This window comes from Malurus melanocephalus, unplaced genomic scaffold, assembly GCF_030028575.1.
Source record: "Malurus melanocephalus ecotype Western Australia unplaced genomic scaffold, MMel_1.1 scaffold_163, whole genome shotgun sequence".
Lineage (NCBI taxonomy): Eukaryota > Metazoa > Chordata > Aves > Passeriformes > Maluridae > Malurus > Malurus melanocephalus.
The window spans coordinates 741128-762203 of NW_026623395.1; the positions used below are offsets into that span (position 1 = coordinate 741128).

The 21076-nt window shown below is 35.1% G+C and overlaps 1 protein-coding gene across 1 annotated transcript in view; it reads left to right on the forward strand.

Moving 5' to 3' along the window:
- UNC13C (unc-13 homolog C) overlaps window positions 1–16888 on the forward strand; it is a 123334-nt gene extending 106446 nt beyond the window's left edge. The window contains 5 exon segments of the mRNA XM_057372082.1: window positions 798–878; window positions 4436–4583; window positions 13517–13609; window positions 14346–14505; window positions 15378–16888. Coding sequence (XP_057228065.1) covers window positions 798–878; window positions 4436–4583; window positions 13517–13609; window positions 14346–14505; window positions 15378–15663 — 768 coding nt within the window. The 3' untranslated portion in view covers window positions 15664–16888.
- The last annotated feature ends 4188 nt before the right edge of the window (window positions 16889–21076 follow it).

Sequence of the window (21076 nt, forward strand, 5' to 3'; positions counted from 1 at the left end):
CTTATGAGCATTAAACATCATCAGAAAAAAAAAWTWAAATATTAAAAACAAAGCAAAAAMCCCCTAAGGTGAGAATACCAATAAATTTCTTTCTGTGTGCTATTTATGGTGTTCATTAAAACACGGCATGTACCCCTGCATTGAAGTCTTCAGCACTTGAGTGCTGGAGTCCACTTGATGGAATGCAGAGATGTTTGATACAGATGTCGCTTGTTTKCCAGTCAATTCTGCCATTAGGATTTCCCATTTGTACAGAAATGTGGTATTTGAGGCCTCTATGAAGGATTGTTCAGTTTGCTAGAGGAGTTAAAATTATTTCCTAAGGAAATCACTGATTGCTKATTTAGACAAAGATTTAGCAGGAGTGTAGTCACTCTATGAATCTAACATGTTCTGACAGGACCCCCTTTTTTTTTTAAAACTCAGGGCATTAACAAACATTTGGTAAACTGTCAGGTTTATTAATAAAATTAATTACTTCTATATAATCTAATATAATTATTTTAAGTTAAATTTTAACCTTTCCCCCAACCCCCAAAACAGAGAAATCATGTATCCTAGGAAAAGAAGTAATGCTCAGTATTAAACAGTGGATCAGGTTCTCAGCAGTCTGTGTTTTCAAGAAACAACATGATTGCTCTAGGTTATAATTTTTTTGTAAAAGGATTCTGCAGTTGAATTAATCCCTGTTAATCATAGTCCTTGGGGGGCATTTGGTGGATTTGTTTGTTTGGTTTTTTGACATATTCACAATATTGTGTCTCTTTCAAAACCAACTGCAGTCTCTTGCTTTGCAGGACCATGTGATCCGAGAGGAAGCCAAAAGCCTGACCCTGAGGCAGTGTGCAATAATGGACGTGGCACTAGTTACTATAAAGGTACAGCTTTAAGTGTTTTTCTGCTCTGTGCTGGAATGCCAAAGAATGACTGATTGGTTTTTAGATAAAAAACAGGAAACATGCAGTCTTTGTGAATTTGGTTTCTGAAGTCAAAATAAGTAATTAAGGAATATTATTTCATTTACTTATCAGTCTTTCTCMCATTGGCTTTCACCATTACTTTGTGTAAATAACTTTAAAGCAATCAGTTTCTAGAATAACAGCATATTTTTGTGTCCGCTGGGAAGGGACAGCACATCAGGAAGGGATGGAGGCAGCTACTTAAGTAYAAAATTGAAGATATAAATAAGAGGAAATACTTATGGTCAAGTGTTTTGCAATAAAAGTCTCCAAGGTAAGCAAGAGTAACAGAGAAGGCCTCCCAACTGTCATGTTTTGTATTTGTAGTGGAATTGGCATCTCTTTCAGAAACAAAAATAATTGGGGATTAGTAACGTGATAACATGAATGGAACAAATTGTTGAAGTGCTGTGTGCTCCAAATTAAGCCATGTGAACTCCTCAGTAAAGTATGCAAATCTAATTATATTCTTTTCAAAGCATTTGTTCTAAGCACACAAAAGTTGGAAAAATGTAAACTCTAATCTTGCTTAAATTTCCAGTGCTTAAATCCTTACAGAGGTATTGATAAGTATTGTTTTACTAAAAAAAAAATCTAGAATTGGAAGAAAAATATTAAATAGGGAAAAACCCTGTGTTAATTCAGCATATCATCTGTGTGCTAAATTATAATTATTAATTCATAACATTCATAACCTGAGCTAAAGAATGCCTTCTGAGAAACCTCTTCTCAAATTGCAAGCCAATGACCGTATGCATCACAACTGCCTACTGTACTTAGAACCTGATATGGCAAAATCAMTTCTATCCAAAATATTTAACAGATAACCTTGTTCATGCAGAAATTGGGCTTATACTGGTAGAAAGTGAAAAAAGGCAAACTTTGTGAGTTCACTCAAGAAAAGAAGATTGCTATGTGTATTTAGGAATGTAGTTCATAAGTTTAAWGATCAAAATATAGATCTTTTTGGTAATACTAAGTAAATGCAGTTTGTTAAAAAGCAAAAATCATGGCTGCCCAAATAAGAATAGAAGAATGGTAAAAATGGCCTATGGTGTTCAGAAATTGGGTAGCTCATTATGGTAAGGAAGGGTCTTGCAGGGAGGACTATGTCTGTACTTGCAGTGTTTTTATTTTTCCTTTAATTAAATTCAAAGAGAAACAATTATGATTTAATAGTGAATGGTATTATTAATCCCTTGAAGAATATAAAGTAAAGGAGTAATTTTTAATCTTAAAAATATATATAGCATATTATCCATCTTTGTATTATGTAAAAAGAATCATAGCAAAATTTCTTTTTTCTAAATTTGCAATTTACATTTAGGAGAAACGGCTTTCTGGCCTCAGCTATCTCAAACTGAGTTSTCTGCCACCTCATTATGTCAGCCCAGAGACAATGTTCATGGATAATATTGTCCTACTTTCTACTGTACACCCAGAGACTACAGAGACAATACCCAAAAGGGCTTGTGTGGCATTAGTCAGGTTTTGGCTGAGACTGCAGTGGCTCCAGCACTGATTTCCATACACTTGACATYTGCCCCTTTCATTTGTCAATGTGACTTTCAAACCTTTTGTGTGACCTGTAAACCCTGAAACCCCTCAGAGAGGAGCAAGAGTAGCAGGTGAATTAKTTTAAGGTTTCCATCTCTACGGAACAGGGTAATAACTGATCCAGCTGAATCTGTAAAACCCTGTTTACTCATTATTTTTCTATATTTGGTTCCATACAGTAAAGATAKGTTCACACTGCTGATTTTGTTTGCAAAATGTACTATTTATGGGCAAAACAAAACAAAACAAAGAAAAAAACCAAAACAACAACAAAAAAAACCTCAAGAAAGCGAGGGGCAGGCGTCCTTGTTTCTTTATATGGCTATTAGCTTTCATGAGGATTTCAGCCATTTGTAGTTGCTGCTGCAGATAACATTTTATTGGGAGACACAACTTTAAAAAAAACACAGTAATTGTCACAATAACAGAAAAAAGCTATTAACAGATTTTAACACTTGCTTAAAAATTGATTATAATCCTTAGTGAAATCATGACTAAACTCTTAAGGAATTAAKGCAAGAGACTTCTTTGGAACATACAGTATGAAGTAATACGCTTAGATTACATTTATGTAATGAAGAGAAGACAGAGGTGATTTAGTGAGAACCTTTTAAACTGACACCAATACCCCATAGTATTAATGCAGTATAAAACTTTGCAGCCTGATGACTTCAAATCCCATGTTTTGCTCCTACAGATATTTTTTCCCAGTAAAAGTCAGTAGCCAGCAACACAGAAATGTAAATAATAACTGTTATGAAACGTTTGTTTTATCTCCTGCAGAATCTTGAGAACTGGAAGATGAAATGTGTACACTAAATGCAAAGGGCATTGTGGACTGTAGGTCTGAGCTGTCCAGATAAACTTGGCATACAGCACTGAGTGGATATGTAGGGATGTGAATTGCAACTATGTATTGTATGTACTCTTTGGCAAAACTCCAAAAAGGCAGGGAGAGTAATTGTACTGACAGTCCCCAACACTTCTGGTGCAGAGTGGACCAATATCACATCATCAAATAGTCACAGTGCCTTCCTGAAAAACACTGCTTGTTTTTACTAATTAGCCATTAATGGAAGYTTCATTGATCTTGAGACCTAGACCTGCAATCTGGGTTGCAAAATGCTTTCCAAGGTGTTTGAACAAAATGGAGGTGTGGCACATTTATCTTTCCATTGTAGCTAAAGTGTATTAATTTATCAAGGACTCTCTTGTATAAAACTTAAGGAAAAATTCTTCATTGTGGGAGAAAGAAGGGAAGATTCTGAATCTGTCCCCCCAGATTTTCTGAACTCAGCTTTGTGTTTGAAAACATAATAGCATACATTTATATATACAGTATTATATATATATATAGTTTGCATAGTTTGTCATTGAAGTGGTAAACATATTTGTTTTTCCAAATCTAGCTGTGCCAGCAGAACAGTAGTCATCTTCTCACACTGCTGCTCCAAAACTTCACACTGAAAATTTTAACAAAATTCCCTTTTTCTTAAAAAGGAATATATTCTTTACCTGTGTTTGTAAACCATGCCTTCATTTGAGAGGGGTGTGTGATGCTGGGTTTTGGGTTTTTTTTCTAGATAAAGAATTATAATGATTCCATTCTCTGCAACCTAAAAGAATGCTGCAAATAYTTGTCCAGTTTTGGCAAACAAATACTTCGGATTATGAAGTATTATTATATACAAAATTAAAATTCTGTGTATTTCTTTCTTAATGTTTTTTTTTAAACCTTGGGAAGAAGCTTTGAACTATAGATTATGACAGTTAYCACAAACACTATAATAAATCTATACATGTCTGTTGCTACTTCTAAACAACCATTTAAAAATTGCACCTAAAATTGTATGTCTGTAACCGAGGCCTTTCTCAGATAATTTTCCTCTGTGAACAACCACATTTGTTTTTCATTTTAGCAATACTTCCATGCTGGAGGAAGTGGGCTGAAAAAGAATTTCCTGGAAAAGAGCCCCGACCTACAGTCCCTCAAATAYGCTCTCAGCCTTTACACACAAACTACTGACGCCTTGATAAAGAAGTTTATAGCCACACAAACTTCTCAAAGTAAGTGATGTGTAAGGGAYAGAGAAGTACATCAAATTTTATTTTAAATGTTTTAAATTATTGATTGCAAATTATATTCTCCACCCCCTATGGCATTTGAGACTTTTTATTGGCACAGATTTCCCCATGTGATGTCATTGATGTTATCCTTTAATGTTGTTTTAATGTTGGTTATTTGAGGAGAGTTGCCTGCAGTGATGWGACTCCACAGGAAGAGCAGTCCCYSAGCTCTGTATGAACACTGAACAAGGGATGATTTGTAGGAGCACTGCTCACATATTATATTCCAAGCTGAATGTTTTCTTCATTCYAGAAACTACAAATTCTTGCATAATAATAATCTTTTACTAGACTTCTTTTGAATGTAATGTGCATTTGTAAAAAATGACCTGACTGCCACTTTATGTCTTTGGGAAAGAATACAATTTGTAGATACCATGAATTATCCTGCTCCAGCTCATAGGAAWCAGACAGTTTTAATTGGATAGTGAAGCTGGAAATCAATTGTTTTTACTTCTCAAGTACAATATGTTACTCACAGTATAAAAAGCATGAAATGTGAGGTTTGCAGCTTGCCCCAAGATTATTTCCAAGGAATTATTTCCTAAGCTGTTTCCATATTAAAACTGAGGGTCTCTGTTTATAACTTGTATATTACAAATRAGAAAATAGCTGTAAAACTCTAATATGTAGGGAATTGAGTCTTTTTTCGCCTCTCAAAAAAACCAAAAAAATAGCAATATGGATTTAGGCCCAAAGTTACTACTTTGTAGTGTATTTTGTTTTTCTTTAATACAAACGTTCATTGTAATTTCAGGAGAAAAAGAAATTATCTAGGTTGTAGCCATAAGTAGTGATCTTTTATAAATCCTGAACCAAAAAATTGAATTTTTTTATTTTTCCTCATGATTTTAGCCTGAGGTCGATGTTYATTTCTATGCCCACATTACCATGCCTATATTTGCACACCAGTATCGTCAGAAATGAAGCCACTGGGAATGAAACTTAAGGAAAAGTAACTCATAACTTTTCATTATCCTTTAATGCCTCATTTAAAATAATTAATTCCTCATCTATTATGATCTCCAGCCYCACAGCTATAACTGTATTGTCAGTTTTTAGTTAAAATTACCTTGTTTGCATATGAGCAGCTTTCTCTGGAATTAGTTTGACCTTTGCCCTTATTTTTCACATTGCCAATCCATAATCAATAGACAGGTGGATGTAATTAAAAGGAATGGGCAGGAAAACAATATTTTAAATGTAAATAAAGCATATCAAGTAATAACTATGATTGTAGATATAAGTGGATGCTTGGTTTTCCTGTAATAACTACAGGAATCAAACAACAATCAAGCTTACTTTTAACCACAGATTAAAATAGTTTCTCACTCACCATGATTAAGGTGCAGAAGAGCATTGGCTTATGCTGTAGAAATAGATGGGTTTTTCCTCTAAATTCAGCTACAGTAAAATGCTCTTGCATACATTCAATTTAYAATATGGATTGTTTTCAAAATCTTTTGCAACCAAACAATTCTTTGTGCASGCTCCACTTGTGCCAAGCATGAATCTGTTGTGAAAGAGCAGCACAAAACTTGGCTCAGTTGCAGGAACTTGGGGGTTCAGYGCTGCATGGCTGGAGCACCCATGGCTGGTTCACAGCTGGAAGGCAGCCAGCCCAGAACTTCAGGGAAAGCTCCAAGGCTTCTGCAAAAAAACATCTATATTTCACATTGACACTACCTCTAGACAAAATGGACAAATTTCAGGTCAGACAGAACAAGATCATTTTAACTAAACTCAAGCTAAGTTCAACCACATTTCAATAATCAAAACAAAACTATAAAAGCCAAAGGACAAACTCTTACTCTACTTCTATTGGCCTATTGCACGAGCTTCCCTACTCAATGGTACACTTGACTTATCATTAGTCAGTGCTGAGACCAGTACTGGTGAAGCTTCTCTAAAGTCATTCCAAAAAAAAAAAAAGAGAAGCATTCACCTTTTTATTAAGTTCTACCTTCACCTTTTAAACTAYTTAAAGTATATTAAAATTAAATGGCTGAGCTTTAGTTTACCAACTGCCTTAAATCTTCARTAATTTCAGAAACTAAAGCCTGTGCTGTGAATATTTACATTTGTTTAATTTCAACACTAATAATATTTGAACAAATATTATTTTTAGTTTTAGCAAACTACATAAAAAGACAGCATCTCAAACAGGGTTTCCTTAATGAGCTCTCATTTATTACCACTAATTTCTCCAAAGTAAACACCACTGTTGCATCTAAAATGGCTATTTACTGGACATAGAGAAATTATTTTTCTTACAAATTTACAGCACCTCCARCTTACAAGTCTCATTAGACAATGCTGCTGCTATTGTAAGGTACACAACAGTAATACATTCTGGCAGATTCTGCAATGTATTTTTTAGCTTGACTTAAAATATTTTGTATTAAGCAGAAAAATCAATACTCATAACACAGAGCTYATACTGCAATCCCTACCTCTGTGCTTACACGGCTGCAGAAAAGGCTTTGCTTCAGCTGTTCTCTATCAGATTTCTTCATTCTTATGCCAGACAATTGAAARCTATAAAGGGACGATGTATCTAAAAACAAGAAAATATAATACTCATTCTCATTAGGTAAATATGCTTATCTYTAATGTAACTCCATCCTTGTCTTCTGAAATCACCARCACAGGGAAGGAGTTATACAAATCAAAAATTATTTTCAATTGCCAAGCCAAAATTCAGTTCTGTTTTCCTTTGGAACCTGTAATTGTACAAGGCAAAGCAGAACTTCAATATTTCATAAATATATGGAATTACATTCAAACAATAATCTGATATAAACTATAGTTTAGGCAAGCAKATAGATGACACACTACATAAAATTAAAATTGCTTTAATTGTATAGCAGCTCTTGTAGGTGAAAAAGAAAGACCTTTTCTTCTTTTGCTTGTCAAAACCATTGTATTTTTAACTGTCACATTTTGAAAGCTATACCTGTATTCTATCACGAAATTTAAGTCCTAYGGAGCATTTTCAGTTCTCTTATAACCTACACTTCAGACAGAATTTAACTCAAGAAGTAATCCCTGCTTCATCCACTGTAGTTTCAAATTGAGGTCAGAATCATGTGTTACACAACCTTATTTCATGAAAGAAAAAAACAGACCTGCATTACAGGCACAGAAAATAACACACTATTGCAAGCAGCAAAGAGGGAAGATAAAAACAATGGAGAAACTTGCAGAATTATAACTGATGAAAGGATTCCAGCATAACCTGATAGCAAAGTAAATGCATTCAGAATAATATCAGAAAAAGTWATTATTTCTAAAGTTCACATAGATAAAATCAGACTGCTGGTAAAGCAAAAAGTCTTTACAAAATATTCACTTAAGAGGCTGTCACATTGGAAAATTTCTSATTTTCCCTTAAATGAAACAGTAAAATACCTAAATTAGAAGCAAGTTGCACATTAGTTTCCTCTAAGTCTTCAAGAAAATAAGCACAAGCTACAGGTAAGCATCAGTTATATGACGTCAATTAAAAAAAATAACTTATTACTAGAAGCAGAGCATTCAATACATATATAAACCTCTTAACTTGAGAGGCCTGGGTGTTGTCTGGATGAAACGCTGGACAAATACATACATATATAAATATATACATATAAATGTACATAAACACAGAGGGATAGACAATGCCAAGTGGATRCACAGCTCCCAGCTCAAAGCTGGCTCTTCMAGGGTTTCTTYAGCACATGGACAGAGCAGCAGYTGCAGCCCTCACTGTGTGGAGCACGGCTTTCCCTGGGGAGGGATGAAGGGAAGGGCCTTAGCTGGGGATTCCACTCCAACACTCAAAGCAGTAATTCCTACTCACACCTCAACATTCTGCTTTTATATTATGCTTTCTGAGTGCCTCATATACCTGCCTGACAGCACAAAATTCCAGCAGCAGAGAATGTACTTTGATAGTGTGGCTTTGTACAATTGTGGAGAGGCTTACAGATGCTGCTGAATCTCCTGTCAGCCTTAATTCCATCACACCAAGTGATCCTTTAGACAAATGATTTACGTTTTCTAATCAAATTCAAACCTACTAAATCTTTTCAATCTTTTTATGACAGCATGATGAATTAATGGATTCTGAAGTCAGCCYTCAAGTACCTGAACTGTGTTCTCAGAATCCCCCAAAACAAACAATTATCAACCTTGYATAGAATCACATGTTGTAATTACTGTGGTTATCATGATAAAACCAGTTTGCTCTGCTGCCTTGCTTTTCTCTAACACACATTCAGAAGAGATCATCTAACTTGCTACATCCATCTCTTAAAAATTCAGCTTTAATTTATTTTTGGATTAAATTAAAATGTTAAAAAAATGCACTCAAAGTTTTCCTCCAAATCAGAGTCTCAGGATCCTGTGAAAAAAAAACTTTGAGTCACCCTGATACTTTATCTGCAAATAAATTAGCAGCTGAACACCAATTAAATATATATATTTTATTGGCATCATCAATCAAAATATGACAGATACTTGTCTGGATTAAAGTGCTGGTTTCATAGCTGTGCAATTCCTAGAACTATGAAAGCTTGAATATTTGTTCAACTTTTTTCATTCTTATGTCCTATTTAGAAAATAAGGTCAAAGCCCAGGTCCAGTATGTAAATGAGCAACTTTTTGCTGAAAAAGCCARTGAGGCAAATGGGATGGGCTGGGCTTACCAGAGGCAGCAGTGCCAGGTCAGCTGGTCTCATGGCCTGGCTCCCAGTGCTCAGTGAGCTTTCTAAGTCTTGAGTAATAAAATCACGTCAGGCATGAGTATTAGTTTGCATGTAGTTGTTTTTCTTTTTGAACTCGATTTCTTATCATCAGAGAGGTAAAGAAGGCCTAGAAATCCTAAACCCTTAGAGGCAGGGTTAATGAAAAAGAAAAAAAAAAAAGATAAATACATGTAAACATCCACAGATCTAGAAATTTTTGATACAATCATGCAGACTTTCAGAGTCTTGCTCATTATCTTTGGCTACTTCGGGGCAAAAACAGTGCAAATCACCACATTCTTAAATTTTATGCTAACTTATTTTCTGTGAATCCCATTTGTTTCTATGGGGCTCTTTTTTCATGTGAACCGAGAAATTAGTTTCCAAAGCCCCTCCTCCTTTGAAAACCTTTTGCTGCTAAAAGTGCAAGCAAGACCAAGGAACCCTTGTGCAGTAACTTTTGTACACAGCCATAGACTGATACAGTAGGAATCTCATGCAATAGCAGGAATATCATCCTAAAAAATATAGGGAGCTCTTCTTTTGTTGTTACAAAATATACATGGCTCATTTTTCCATTTGCATATTCTGTTTCCTCTATCAGAGTGCACAAGTTTACCTTTTGGAAAAGGTACCTGCTGAGGCACAGAAAGCAGGGAAATTTCTCTGTGCACATGTAGTGATTATATYATGACTGAGAAATATTTGATTTGGTCCTTGGCCCAAAATGTCTGTCTTCTGTCAAAATCATTAATGTTATAACAGCTAATTGATGACATTCCAGCTGCTAAATAAGGAGGAATAAAAGCCTGACTTTTAGGCCTTTCTAGTCCCTGAGGAGCAAGCATCTTTGGCCAGAGGAGATATTTTTTCTCCTTTACAGTTTGCTTGCTGCAAAAGAATGACCTCACTTTAAAAGCATGTAATCACTTTAAGACCCACCAGTAAGAGAATGCTCTATTTTGAATCATATAAATATACTAACAAAATGTAGAGCAGATATTAGAGAGTGAGCAGTAATAGTTAAACATCCATAAGGTTTTCAAACATAAGCAGAATCATTTGTAAGTTTGTTAGCATTTGAATAAGTAATATAACGGTACTAAAGGAGGAAAAGTGCAATCATCCTCTACCATGCACAAATAGATATTTATTGCCAGCTAAATTGGCTTATTAAATGTAGTAGGATAAATGGACCTTTCTACAGTGCAGTCAGAATCACTAATTCCTGCTGTGACTGTACAAAAACTGGTAGCAAAAAAGAAAACAAAACAGCAGAAATAGACAGATCAGAGACTTTAAAATGAGGTACAAAGTTCTTAAAGGTCAACAAGAGATGCTATAAGCAAATGTCCTAGAATTGCATCTCTAGTTTGGTCCACAGATCAGAGACAAAGATGGGTGGGATGATCACTAAAAGAAACCAAGTTTATATTCTAGACTTCACTAGAAACTGTCTCTGCTGGCTGAGATGTTTTGCAAAGGAGATTTTCTCAGCAATACTGAATGTAGGGTCATTCTAATGTGAATTGCTTTGAGTATAAAACTGGGTGATGTTTGATTTCTGTATAACTATATTATGCAGTACTGTATATACAACACTAATCCCACTATGTATTTGCTGTACTGCTTGGAGCACTATTGCAAATTATGGACTACTAGGAAAAGGAAAAAGATGCCTATTAGGAGACCTTTGCAAGAAAATATTTTGCATAAGTTAATAAAAAAGTTGGAGAAATAGATTAAATCTAATTTTACAAATTCACAGGTTTTTGTCTTGATGAAATCCTACCCGTCATTATTAGGGGTTAACATGGCACACTCCTCTGTTACCATCACCCACAAGCTGCTCTCAAGGCTATCTAATGAAATGCTAATTTTCTTCTTTTAAAACATCCCTGGGATTTTTGTTGGGTTTTTTTTTTGTTGTTGTTGTTTTTGTTTTTTTTTGAGCTAGAGGCTAAAACAAGTAATTGGTATTTTCAGTGATAGTCAGGATCAGCTTAACTCCTCTTCCACTTTGTCAGGGGTAAATTATTATTAATTGTGATTGGGAGAGATTTCAAGAACTTCTCATTCTCTCTCAGTACATTCAGTTTATCCTACCCATGCAGTGTCCCCAAAGATTTGGGTGTTGCAAATTCCTGGTTCTCTTGTCCTGTCTAACTTTGCATTGAAAGCTTTTGAATCAGAGCAGTTCAACTCAAACTTCAGAGCTGAAGGAAAGCTATAGATAGAATCAAAAGCATCATTCATAAAGAGGTTCATCACCGCAAAAAGTACCTGTGTTGAGGTTGAATTTCCTGCATTATGGAACAACTTGAAAATGTAGAATTTCACCATATGAAAGAATGAGACAGATTAATGCTCTAAAACCTGCAGTCTCTACTCTGATTTACTTTACAGCATCACAGAGCCAATGAAAATACCCTATCTATATAAATACATTCTATATAGTATTGGAGTTCTATCCTGGGCAAGCTGCTTTCTGAATTATAGGCATGTCTGTATTTAATCCAAGTAATCCACATAAATATAAGGGAAGGCTTTTTTCTCACAAGTGAGCACCCTAGGTTAAATGTAACTCCATTAAAAACCTGCTACTCACTGATACATGCCCTAATGACACCATGTTTGCAAGAGAAAAGAAAATCAGCTTTAACTTTATGAYCTGGACCAAATGAGAATTTCCTTTCTCTTCCCAAGTAAAAGCAAATTTTACTATAGTCAGTTAATATTTTGGTCTATGCTTCTAAATAAAGCTCTGCAATTCAGAAGTGGCAGCTATAAATACAGTAAGATACTAACACTGTGCATTTTTGCTAAAATACTACATTTCAAAAGTAGTTCCATGATAATTCCAAGCCAAACTCACCTGAAAGCTTAGAAATGCAGAACAACRTTCAAGGATTCTGAGCATATTAAATGATCACTGAATCTCCACATTTTGAWATATCAGTTAAAGGAAGGCTTGTTCTCTGAAGCAGTAACATGGGTTAAGAGTATTTAATTGACCTTGCAGTGCTCATCCCACGCAGAGAACATAATTACAGATCAGGCCAAAACAATGAATAAACATTGCTACAAAACTCATTTCTAGAAAGCCACTGATGAGGAAATCCAGGAAAGAAAAAGATTGTTTATGATAGCAGAAAAAAATATTCTGGGTATAAACTAATTGAAGGGGGGAAATCACTTTCCCCACTATTATTACACAAGCCATCCCTCCCCTCCCTCTTCTTTGCACCCCTTCCTTAATTCCTGTATGAACTGCTGAAAAAAATTGAAAGGAATGTTTTCTTCTCCTCACACACAGAGGGATAGGGAACCAGTGGGAAAGGCATTTCTGTGTAAATAAAAGGAATATAGAATCATTTCTCTGCTACCCACAGAAACGGCAGCCAGTTATAAAGGCATAGCAGTTTACTTTAGTATGTAATTCACAGAGGTTACGCTGGGGAGCAAATGCAGTTCACAGAAGTCAACACTCACACTCATCCAGTCAAAGAACAAGTAAACACTCTCAATTTTGTTTACATTGTACTGTTATAATCCAATAYATTGAGGGACTTTTCAATATCTACAGAGAGTCCTTTTAAGTAATCACTGCATGCTAATTGACGTACAACCTCCTCTGGAAACTTAAAAGCCAAAGTTTAAAAATTACATTCTTGGTTCCTCTGCCATCCCTCTAACCTTCTCCTTTTTCTTTAAGCCACTGTCTGTACTAGTGCAGAAATTCAATAGTTTGTTGAGACAAAACCTTCAGCAAAGTATTCATCAATAGTGATACAGAAGTAGCTTTGCAAATACACACTCAGCAATAAGATTTTGGGGGGTACTTGCAAACAAATTTCAACAAAACCACTGGTTTCTGCATTTCAAGATATAAACACACCTAAGGACAACCAGAATGGAAAGTTCCAGATGAACGGGAGTTTTTGTTTCACTAAGGCACTTTACACAGATGTTTGCAGATACTTCTGTGGCAAAATCATAAATGAATGTGTAACTGATTCCACTTAAATGTGAAACACATCAGAAGTTTCAAAGCCTTTCTGACAGAAAATACCACTCACCTTTCACCGTCTATTTCTCTTGATGCACTGAGAAGCCAGGTGTGCTAACCAATAATTCTTGTTTCAGGTCAAACTGCTGATAATTCAGTGGGTGAGATCTCTGTACAGGTGGACATCTCTACCCATCCTGGAACTGGTGAGCACAAAGTCACWGTCAAAGGTAAGTTTCAAACARCCAGCTTCAAAAAAARSMAMMAAAACCAAACCTCTAAGCACTACATCCTGGAGTAAAACATATGAATAATAAAGTAACAAATGTTAAGCATTACAATACTTATGAAGGTATGAGTACAWGTCAAGTGATTAGGAGTGCATTTTTTACTTGCCCAACATCAGCAGAAGTTCAGATTATGCAGGAAAGTATTGTTTATGCTTCTTTGTGTACATAATTTAAAGTTATTATATTAAGCTATGGAGCTATAATTTAAAATGTATCAAATAATACTTCTCAGTTGTTTGTATATAATTCAATTTTTTAAAAGCTACAGCAAAGCTGGGTGGTGAATGAYTGCACCAAGTCTTAAGAAGTTGCATTTTTAACAAAATGCCTTTGTTCTGCACAASTTGAATTTCAGAAACACAGGATTGTTCAGATTAGTATAAGCTGGGTTTTTGTTTTTTTTAATTACAGTGAAGGTAGCAGGCAAAAATAAGATGTAAATGTAAAGGATTTGTAAAATATATATTTATATTTGATACTTTTTAACCTAAAAGTAGTCAGAGATCTTTACTTGGCAGGGTAAGGGCAAAGCTCCTCCTAGGCTTACCAGGTATTGAGATCCTATGGGAATGCTCTCAGCTCACCTGTCAATGGCTCTGAAAAGTCATAAAGGGTAATTAATTGAAACTCTTCCAATGGAATTTTATTTAACTTGATTTCTTTTATTCCTTTACAGTTGTAGCAATTAATAACCTAAACTGGCAAACAACAGCTATGTTCCGGCCCTTTGTGGAAGTTTGCATGTTGGGTCCTAAACTAAGTGACAAGAAAAGAAAGCATGGAACCAAAACAAAGAGCAATACCTGGTCACCAAAATACAATGAAACTTTCCAATTGTAAGTCATTTATGTCTGGGAATTGCATATTTTTTGAAAATTTTCTTTGAATATTTTTGCCATTAAACCATTAATTAAAAAAAAATCCTTAGACTGCTATGCAGACACCATTTGAAAACTATTGAGTAATTTGTTTTATATGAAGATGAGTAGCAGTCACCAAGCTTYCAGTCTTGTAAAACCTGGTTAAAAAGTACAATTCGTTTCCCTACAGAGGAATAATTATTTAAATCCCTAGGAGTCGACTGGCCTAAGTAGTTCTTTGTACTGAAGCATTAATTATTATTTCTCTAGGTATCTGGGCCTTCATGACTGTAGAGATATCTAAATGTGTAAAGGGTTGTGCATGTGTTTTAATTTAATACTGTTATTGTTTAATCTTTAAATCAGTAAGAAACTTCCACCTAAMCTGGAGCTTTAAATTTAGTACTTCTCTCTTTTCTGAGACCAATTTATTTTTCTCCCCTTACCTTTCAATCCTGATTTGAAATGAGTTCAGTCTGTGCCTCACCACAAAGCTTCTTTTGATGCCTGCTGCCAGGGATTTTCTTTATGTTTTGAAGTTTAAAATCGTGGTGCTGACAGTTGAGGAGCTAGCTGAACATTTTATGTACTTTCTAGGGAAAGGTAGCTGCTGATTTCAACTGTTGGGGGAACTCTGTTTCTGTTCAGACTGATGAGAACTCCATCAGCAGTAGCATCTGAGGGGTTAACTGTATAGAAAGTTTAAAACTATACATTCTGTTGCAACAAAATGAAACTTAAACTACCACTCTCACTTTAATTTTTCCAAGATTTCTAGCGTGAATTAATTCCTTGAGGGAATTAAACTGAACCTCCTTGTTCTAAATTCATATTGTTAATCTACACAGCCTGCTGAGTAACGAAGATAAGCCAGGAGCCTACGAGCTTCACCTGTCAGTGAAAGATTACTGCTTTGCCCGGGAAGATCGCATTATAGGGATGACAGTGATCCAACTGCAGAGCATCGCTGACAGAGGCAGCTGCGCCTCCTGGTACCCCCTGCTCARGAACATCTCCGTGGATGAGACTGGGCTGACGATCTTGAGAATACTTTCTCAGAGGAACAATGATGAAGTTGCTAAAGAATTTGTAAGACTTAAAACAGAAACAAGATCTGCTGAAGAAACGGCCTAAAATACCCAAGTAATGCAAGATTGTCACCGCCAAGAACATAAATACAACGCTGTTGTCTGACTAGTGCATGCATGTGCAAATCTGTGGGAATGCTTAACTAACTATGTTTTCAGTGTTTGCCAGTACTTATGTACTATATTTGCAAGGTATGTCAAGGAGCTRTATATCTTTTATACATATTTTGGTCTTTGGTAAAGTAATTGTTCCAATGAAGTGCCAAAACTAARATTAAGAATAAATGTTTCATCATATCTTTTTAAATGTTGATTYCACCTCATCACAATTCCATTCTTTTTTAAACATTTATTAATAAATAAGTAGCTTTTTTAATTGAATATAGGTTATCCCTGTTAAACTGTGTTGCTTATTCTGAATTAAGTTACATCCCTTACTCTTATTTAAAAAATGAGGTGGTACCTAGTTTTCTTCAAACTCTCATGTTATGCAAGCCTCATTATAGGTGTCTTACTGATGACTTTTTCTATCATTACTACAGATGCAGTTACTTATAGAAAGTGTTTGTAATTTTATAATTACCAATATAATGATTTTTGCATAAAAACTGAAAAAGGATGGAAATATTTTATGCTAATCTCTTTTTCCAACCTTTCATAAATATCACTGTGAAGAAATGCTGTTAAAGCAGGTTCTCAAGAAGCTGTGCTTATCAGAGTTTGTTACTGATGTTTGATATCTTGAGATAACTTTGTTCTTCAAAACTGCCACGGTAATATCGTATTTGTATTAAAAGAGTAAGTCAGTATCTGTAGAAACAGGTTGCTGTACAGTACAGTATATGTGCTTTTAAAAAGTGATTTTTTTAAATGATATGGTACTGTACAAGGGGTAGTAGTTTGGAATCTGTAATGCTGGTTTGTGGGGTGTTTCTAGAAATCGTTTATGAGAAGAAAAGATGCTTTTAGCATTTTCACTCAGAGTTATGAACGTTGCTTTACATACTTAGCTGTAACATCAGTTAAGTGCTTTATTTAATTTTTTTTTAGAAAAGTTCAACAGTTTGTACTTATGCAACATTACTATGTATTGCACTAAAGCAAACTCTGTGTCCTGTAAATATATTTAGTGAGGAATTGTAAAATAAAGTATGCAGAAACTGCTTTATAGTTTTGTCATTTGATATTATTTATGTAACTATTGGTTTTATGTGCATGCGAAGCCCATGGAGTGGGCTTACTATATAGCTTTATAATATATTAAAGTATGATTTGCACTGTCTGGCATCTGGCTGTTTTATAAGTGTAAGACTTGATGTGTCAGTGTCCTAAAAAATACGATAAATTAGGTAGGTATATATACATATTCACAGACATAAAAAAAAATGTTGTGTAATGCAGCACATTTGTCACTGGTTTTGGTCACACAGGTTTCTGATTACACAGGCTGGAGTTTTCAGCTTTGCTTAGAGAAAAAATAACTAAGGGAAGGGAGGACAAGTAGTTTGTACATTGATGTCAGCCTTCTAAAAATGTAACACGTGGCTCCACAAAGGTCAACCAGATTCGTTCCAGGATACCCTTTTCTGTGATATTTAGATGAGATTTTAATAYCTTTCAGCATCCTCAAACTTCTTGCTTGAATACTAAAAAGTATATTTGTCTTAAGTTTATTTAGACACTTAGAGAAGTTCTGCATAACCTCTAGAGAGTTAAGAACCCTYCCCTAAGATCATAAATTCCAAACTGTATTTCTGCAAGATATAGCCTAAAGTGTCAACAGTAGACAGACTGTTTACAGTTAACAAGATTTGATGTAAGAAAACATCAGCAGACTCAGTTTCAAACAAAAAAAGGGGAATAATCAGGAGCTGAGGTTATTCCTGCTACAGAACACTGTTGTGAGTAAAATGCAAAAAGCATTCCACAATCTATCATTTGTGGCTCTGTGAATTAAACCAGAAAGGCTGGAGTAAACAGCTTCTGTTTTTTAACCTGGAGCACTTTCATCATATTTTTCTGTGGCTGTTTATTCTACTGTAAAATGGCACACATTTTAGTGCATAATGTAATCACCACCCACTTAACAGTTTGTCCCCGAGATTCAGRATAAAGGAGAAACAACTGAATCAGTCAAGGAAGTCAATTACTGCTCTTAGTGCTCTCCCTCAGCTGCACACACCAGAAGTAATCGGGCAAGCTGGTAAAACCAGTCCTAATCCACAGCTTACACAGAACACTCTTGTGTTTCACTGTTTTTAACAGAGAAATATTTACTTTATCAGAATTTGCCGTGAAGAAGATAAGAGGAAAATATGATAACTCTACACCACAGGACTGTGTTAAACATTGTTACAAATCAAAATACAAGTAAATTCAATGGTGTAGCACAAACAGTTTCACCTCACACATTTTAAGTAGTCAAAATAATTGCTATGGAAGAATTTTCAATGCTTTTTTAAAAGCTGTTGTAATCTCTTTTAGGAAAGTAAAAACTCATGAGRAAATTTTCCTTGTCCTACTGAGCTAACCTTAGTGAACTGACAGCTGTTCCTGCAGTTTCACTCCTCAGTGACAGCTAATGTAATCAAAACTCTAATTGGAATTCTATTTGTATTGGTTGGTTAAGATAGCAAATATACACATWTGCACTTAGGGAAATAAGGGAGAAAAAAAAGATGGCAGAGCATAACAAGAGTTTGAGAACAAATTTTCCATTCTCCAAGGAAAAGTTACTACATGGAAGTTATTTAATGTGCACCTGAAAAGAGCCAATATATTTAGAGAAGTTTGTCATATGACAGCTCTTTAACTGTATACTCAGAACTGACAGTTTTATGTAAAACTGTTCAATAAGGACTGAGAAAGATATTTGCCCTTTTTATTTTGTTTTCTAGGATGAAAATTTAAGAGCCAAATATAGAAACTGAAATTTTCTTCAAAGCATTTTGTAGCTAATATCTGACAAAAGAAGGGAAATAGTAATGTGTGAATTAAAGATAAATATAAGAAGCTAAAACTAGCAGCCCTTCTGAGATYTCAAATGTTTATCTAAAGTAGCTTTTTTTTCTAATGCCACATTGAGATGACAACTGAATGAAGAACACAGCACTGAAACTGCCCTTTCCTTTTGGATGGACACTGAACCCAGGAAACTGCTAAAATACCAAAGGAAATATCTCTGAGATGGAACTAGATATATCTTCATATCCTTTATGCCTTCTGAAGACTTAAATTTGCATCAAAATAATCAATTCATGGCTTTGGGCCATCACCAGGAGGCTTAACCTGTCCCAGCAASAAAATATAGAACATTTTTCAAATTATTTTACCTGTACCCTGGAAGAATCAAGAGAATTTTCATAAAGAATTCCTGGCAAGTGCGAATTGCCACCATTTGGCTTAGGTAGACRTGGTTCTAGTGATTTACTTGAGAAGCTTACAGAACAGAAATAATAAACCAATAATTTTCATTGGTTTTCTTCAATCTGTTTTACTACTTTCCACTGATATTCTCATGCTAGTGACTGTAGAAATCAAATTTGTAGATAAATACTGAAAATAGAATAATAATTTAGCATTACTGTATTAGTCTGAATTAAATATGCATTTCTCACAAATCCTTTGAAATCTAAAGACCTGAACAAATATGGAGAGAATATTAAGTTATTGTATTACATTAAATTCAGCTAGCAGACATAAAATTAACATAAATTGATTCAATGCTATTTGTAAAATACAGCTGGGCGARTGTTGGAAAGCATTCAACTGTTTACACATGCTTATTTTGATGGTATTTTCATATCACTTTGCATTTTGGCACCAGATTTATGTGATTGACTTGTACTATGAAAAATTCAATAAATGAATCTTCAGGAGACAAATTCTAAATTATTTTAGAAATTATAATCAAGACATGGGATACAAACACTAGACTGAGACTAATAAGCAGAACTGGGATATTCTAAAAACGTGTCACTATAAGTATTTGTTGAGATGAAGAAAAATTCAAGTTTGTATCTGGAGAATACCTATTTCTCTTGGGTGTTTTACACTGACTGAATGTGCACACACAACAGAGTATAAATGTTTTTCTAAATTACGAATCTACAAAATCTAATTTGAAGATAAACCCAACAGGAAAGCAAATGAACAAAAGTATCTTTTCAAACAGATTCTGCAGCTTACAGTCAGCTTACCTAAACAAACTGTTCCTAAATGACCCAGCCYATGACCATGTCATTGTAAGAATTCCATTTCAGATTTCAAAGACTGCAGCAGTTACAGCTGAAAACCTWCACTATCAATTTAACAAAATGAATTAGTCACTGCCGAATCTGAAATTATAAGTGGGTATATTGTAAACTTGGTAGTGAAAGCCATTAAAATATAGATTAATTTTCAACTAAATAAATACATGATAATTGGAAAAGTTAATCCAAGAAAGTGAAGTCTGCTCTTTAATATTTTTCTGGTTTTTCTGCATACTACAGTACAGTCCCAGGATCCAACCTGCATTGCCTTGGGGTCTCACATAACACCTATTTCTCTGGTGTTTTGGAACCGTAGTWGGAGTTCCAGGCAAAGAGGACAAACCAGAGAGCAGCTCAGGCCACAGAACAGCTTCCTAAGGTGGACCCAGCTCTGGTCTGTAAACTGGACATACCCAGTTGCCTGGCCATACACATCAAAGAAAAAACAAACCTCCACTGGGGTAATCACAAGTGACATCATTGGAGTTGTAACAGACCATRCTCAGGCCAAAATCCAAGATCTCCATCTTTACTTACCCAAGATACACAAAAGCTGCTGACAATCACTGAAGCAGCTCTCACTTGTGTTCCACTCAAGCCTAACAGGATCTACACATTGTTTTCAATCACATTTACCCATTTAAGCAGGAGGATTTTTCTTGCCAGTGATGGCACTGGCAGCAATGTTAGTTAAGCCTCCAGGCCTGAGGTCACGACAGTGAGAAAACAAATGTCAATTACTGACTAGCAGAATCAAAAACTGAAAAGGAATTGCAAAAACATGCACTAGACACTAGAGCACTAATGGAAAACTACAGCACAGTGAATACATTCCTCTCCTCTAGATAACAGTCCCTGTAAAATGCCTGTAGCTTGATTTTASCTTACAACCTGTGGCAGGGCYTTGTCCATAGAAACCACCCAGTKTTTATAGGMATTACACAGCAGTCGTGCATAAAAAGCATTACACAAGAAAAWTGGATACCCAAAATAGCTGGACTGTATGGGAAGATACTCAGAGGGAAAGATGGAGAGGGGAAAAAAAGAGTAATGGATATGGAAGAGGGCTGACAGGCAGTGTGGATTCAGATTTCCTTAACTCACAGCAGAATTAGAAAACGCTGTGTGATATTGATATGACACAAAAGGTAGATCTRTCTGTATTTTTGTCATGTTCTAGTCTAGCTCAAGAACTCTCTTGACTGT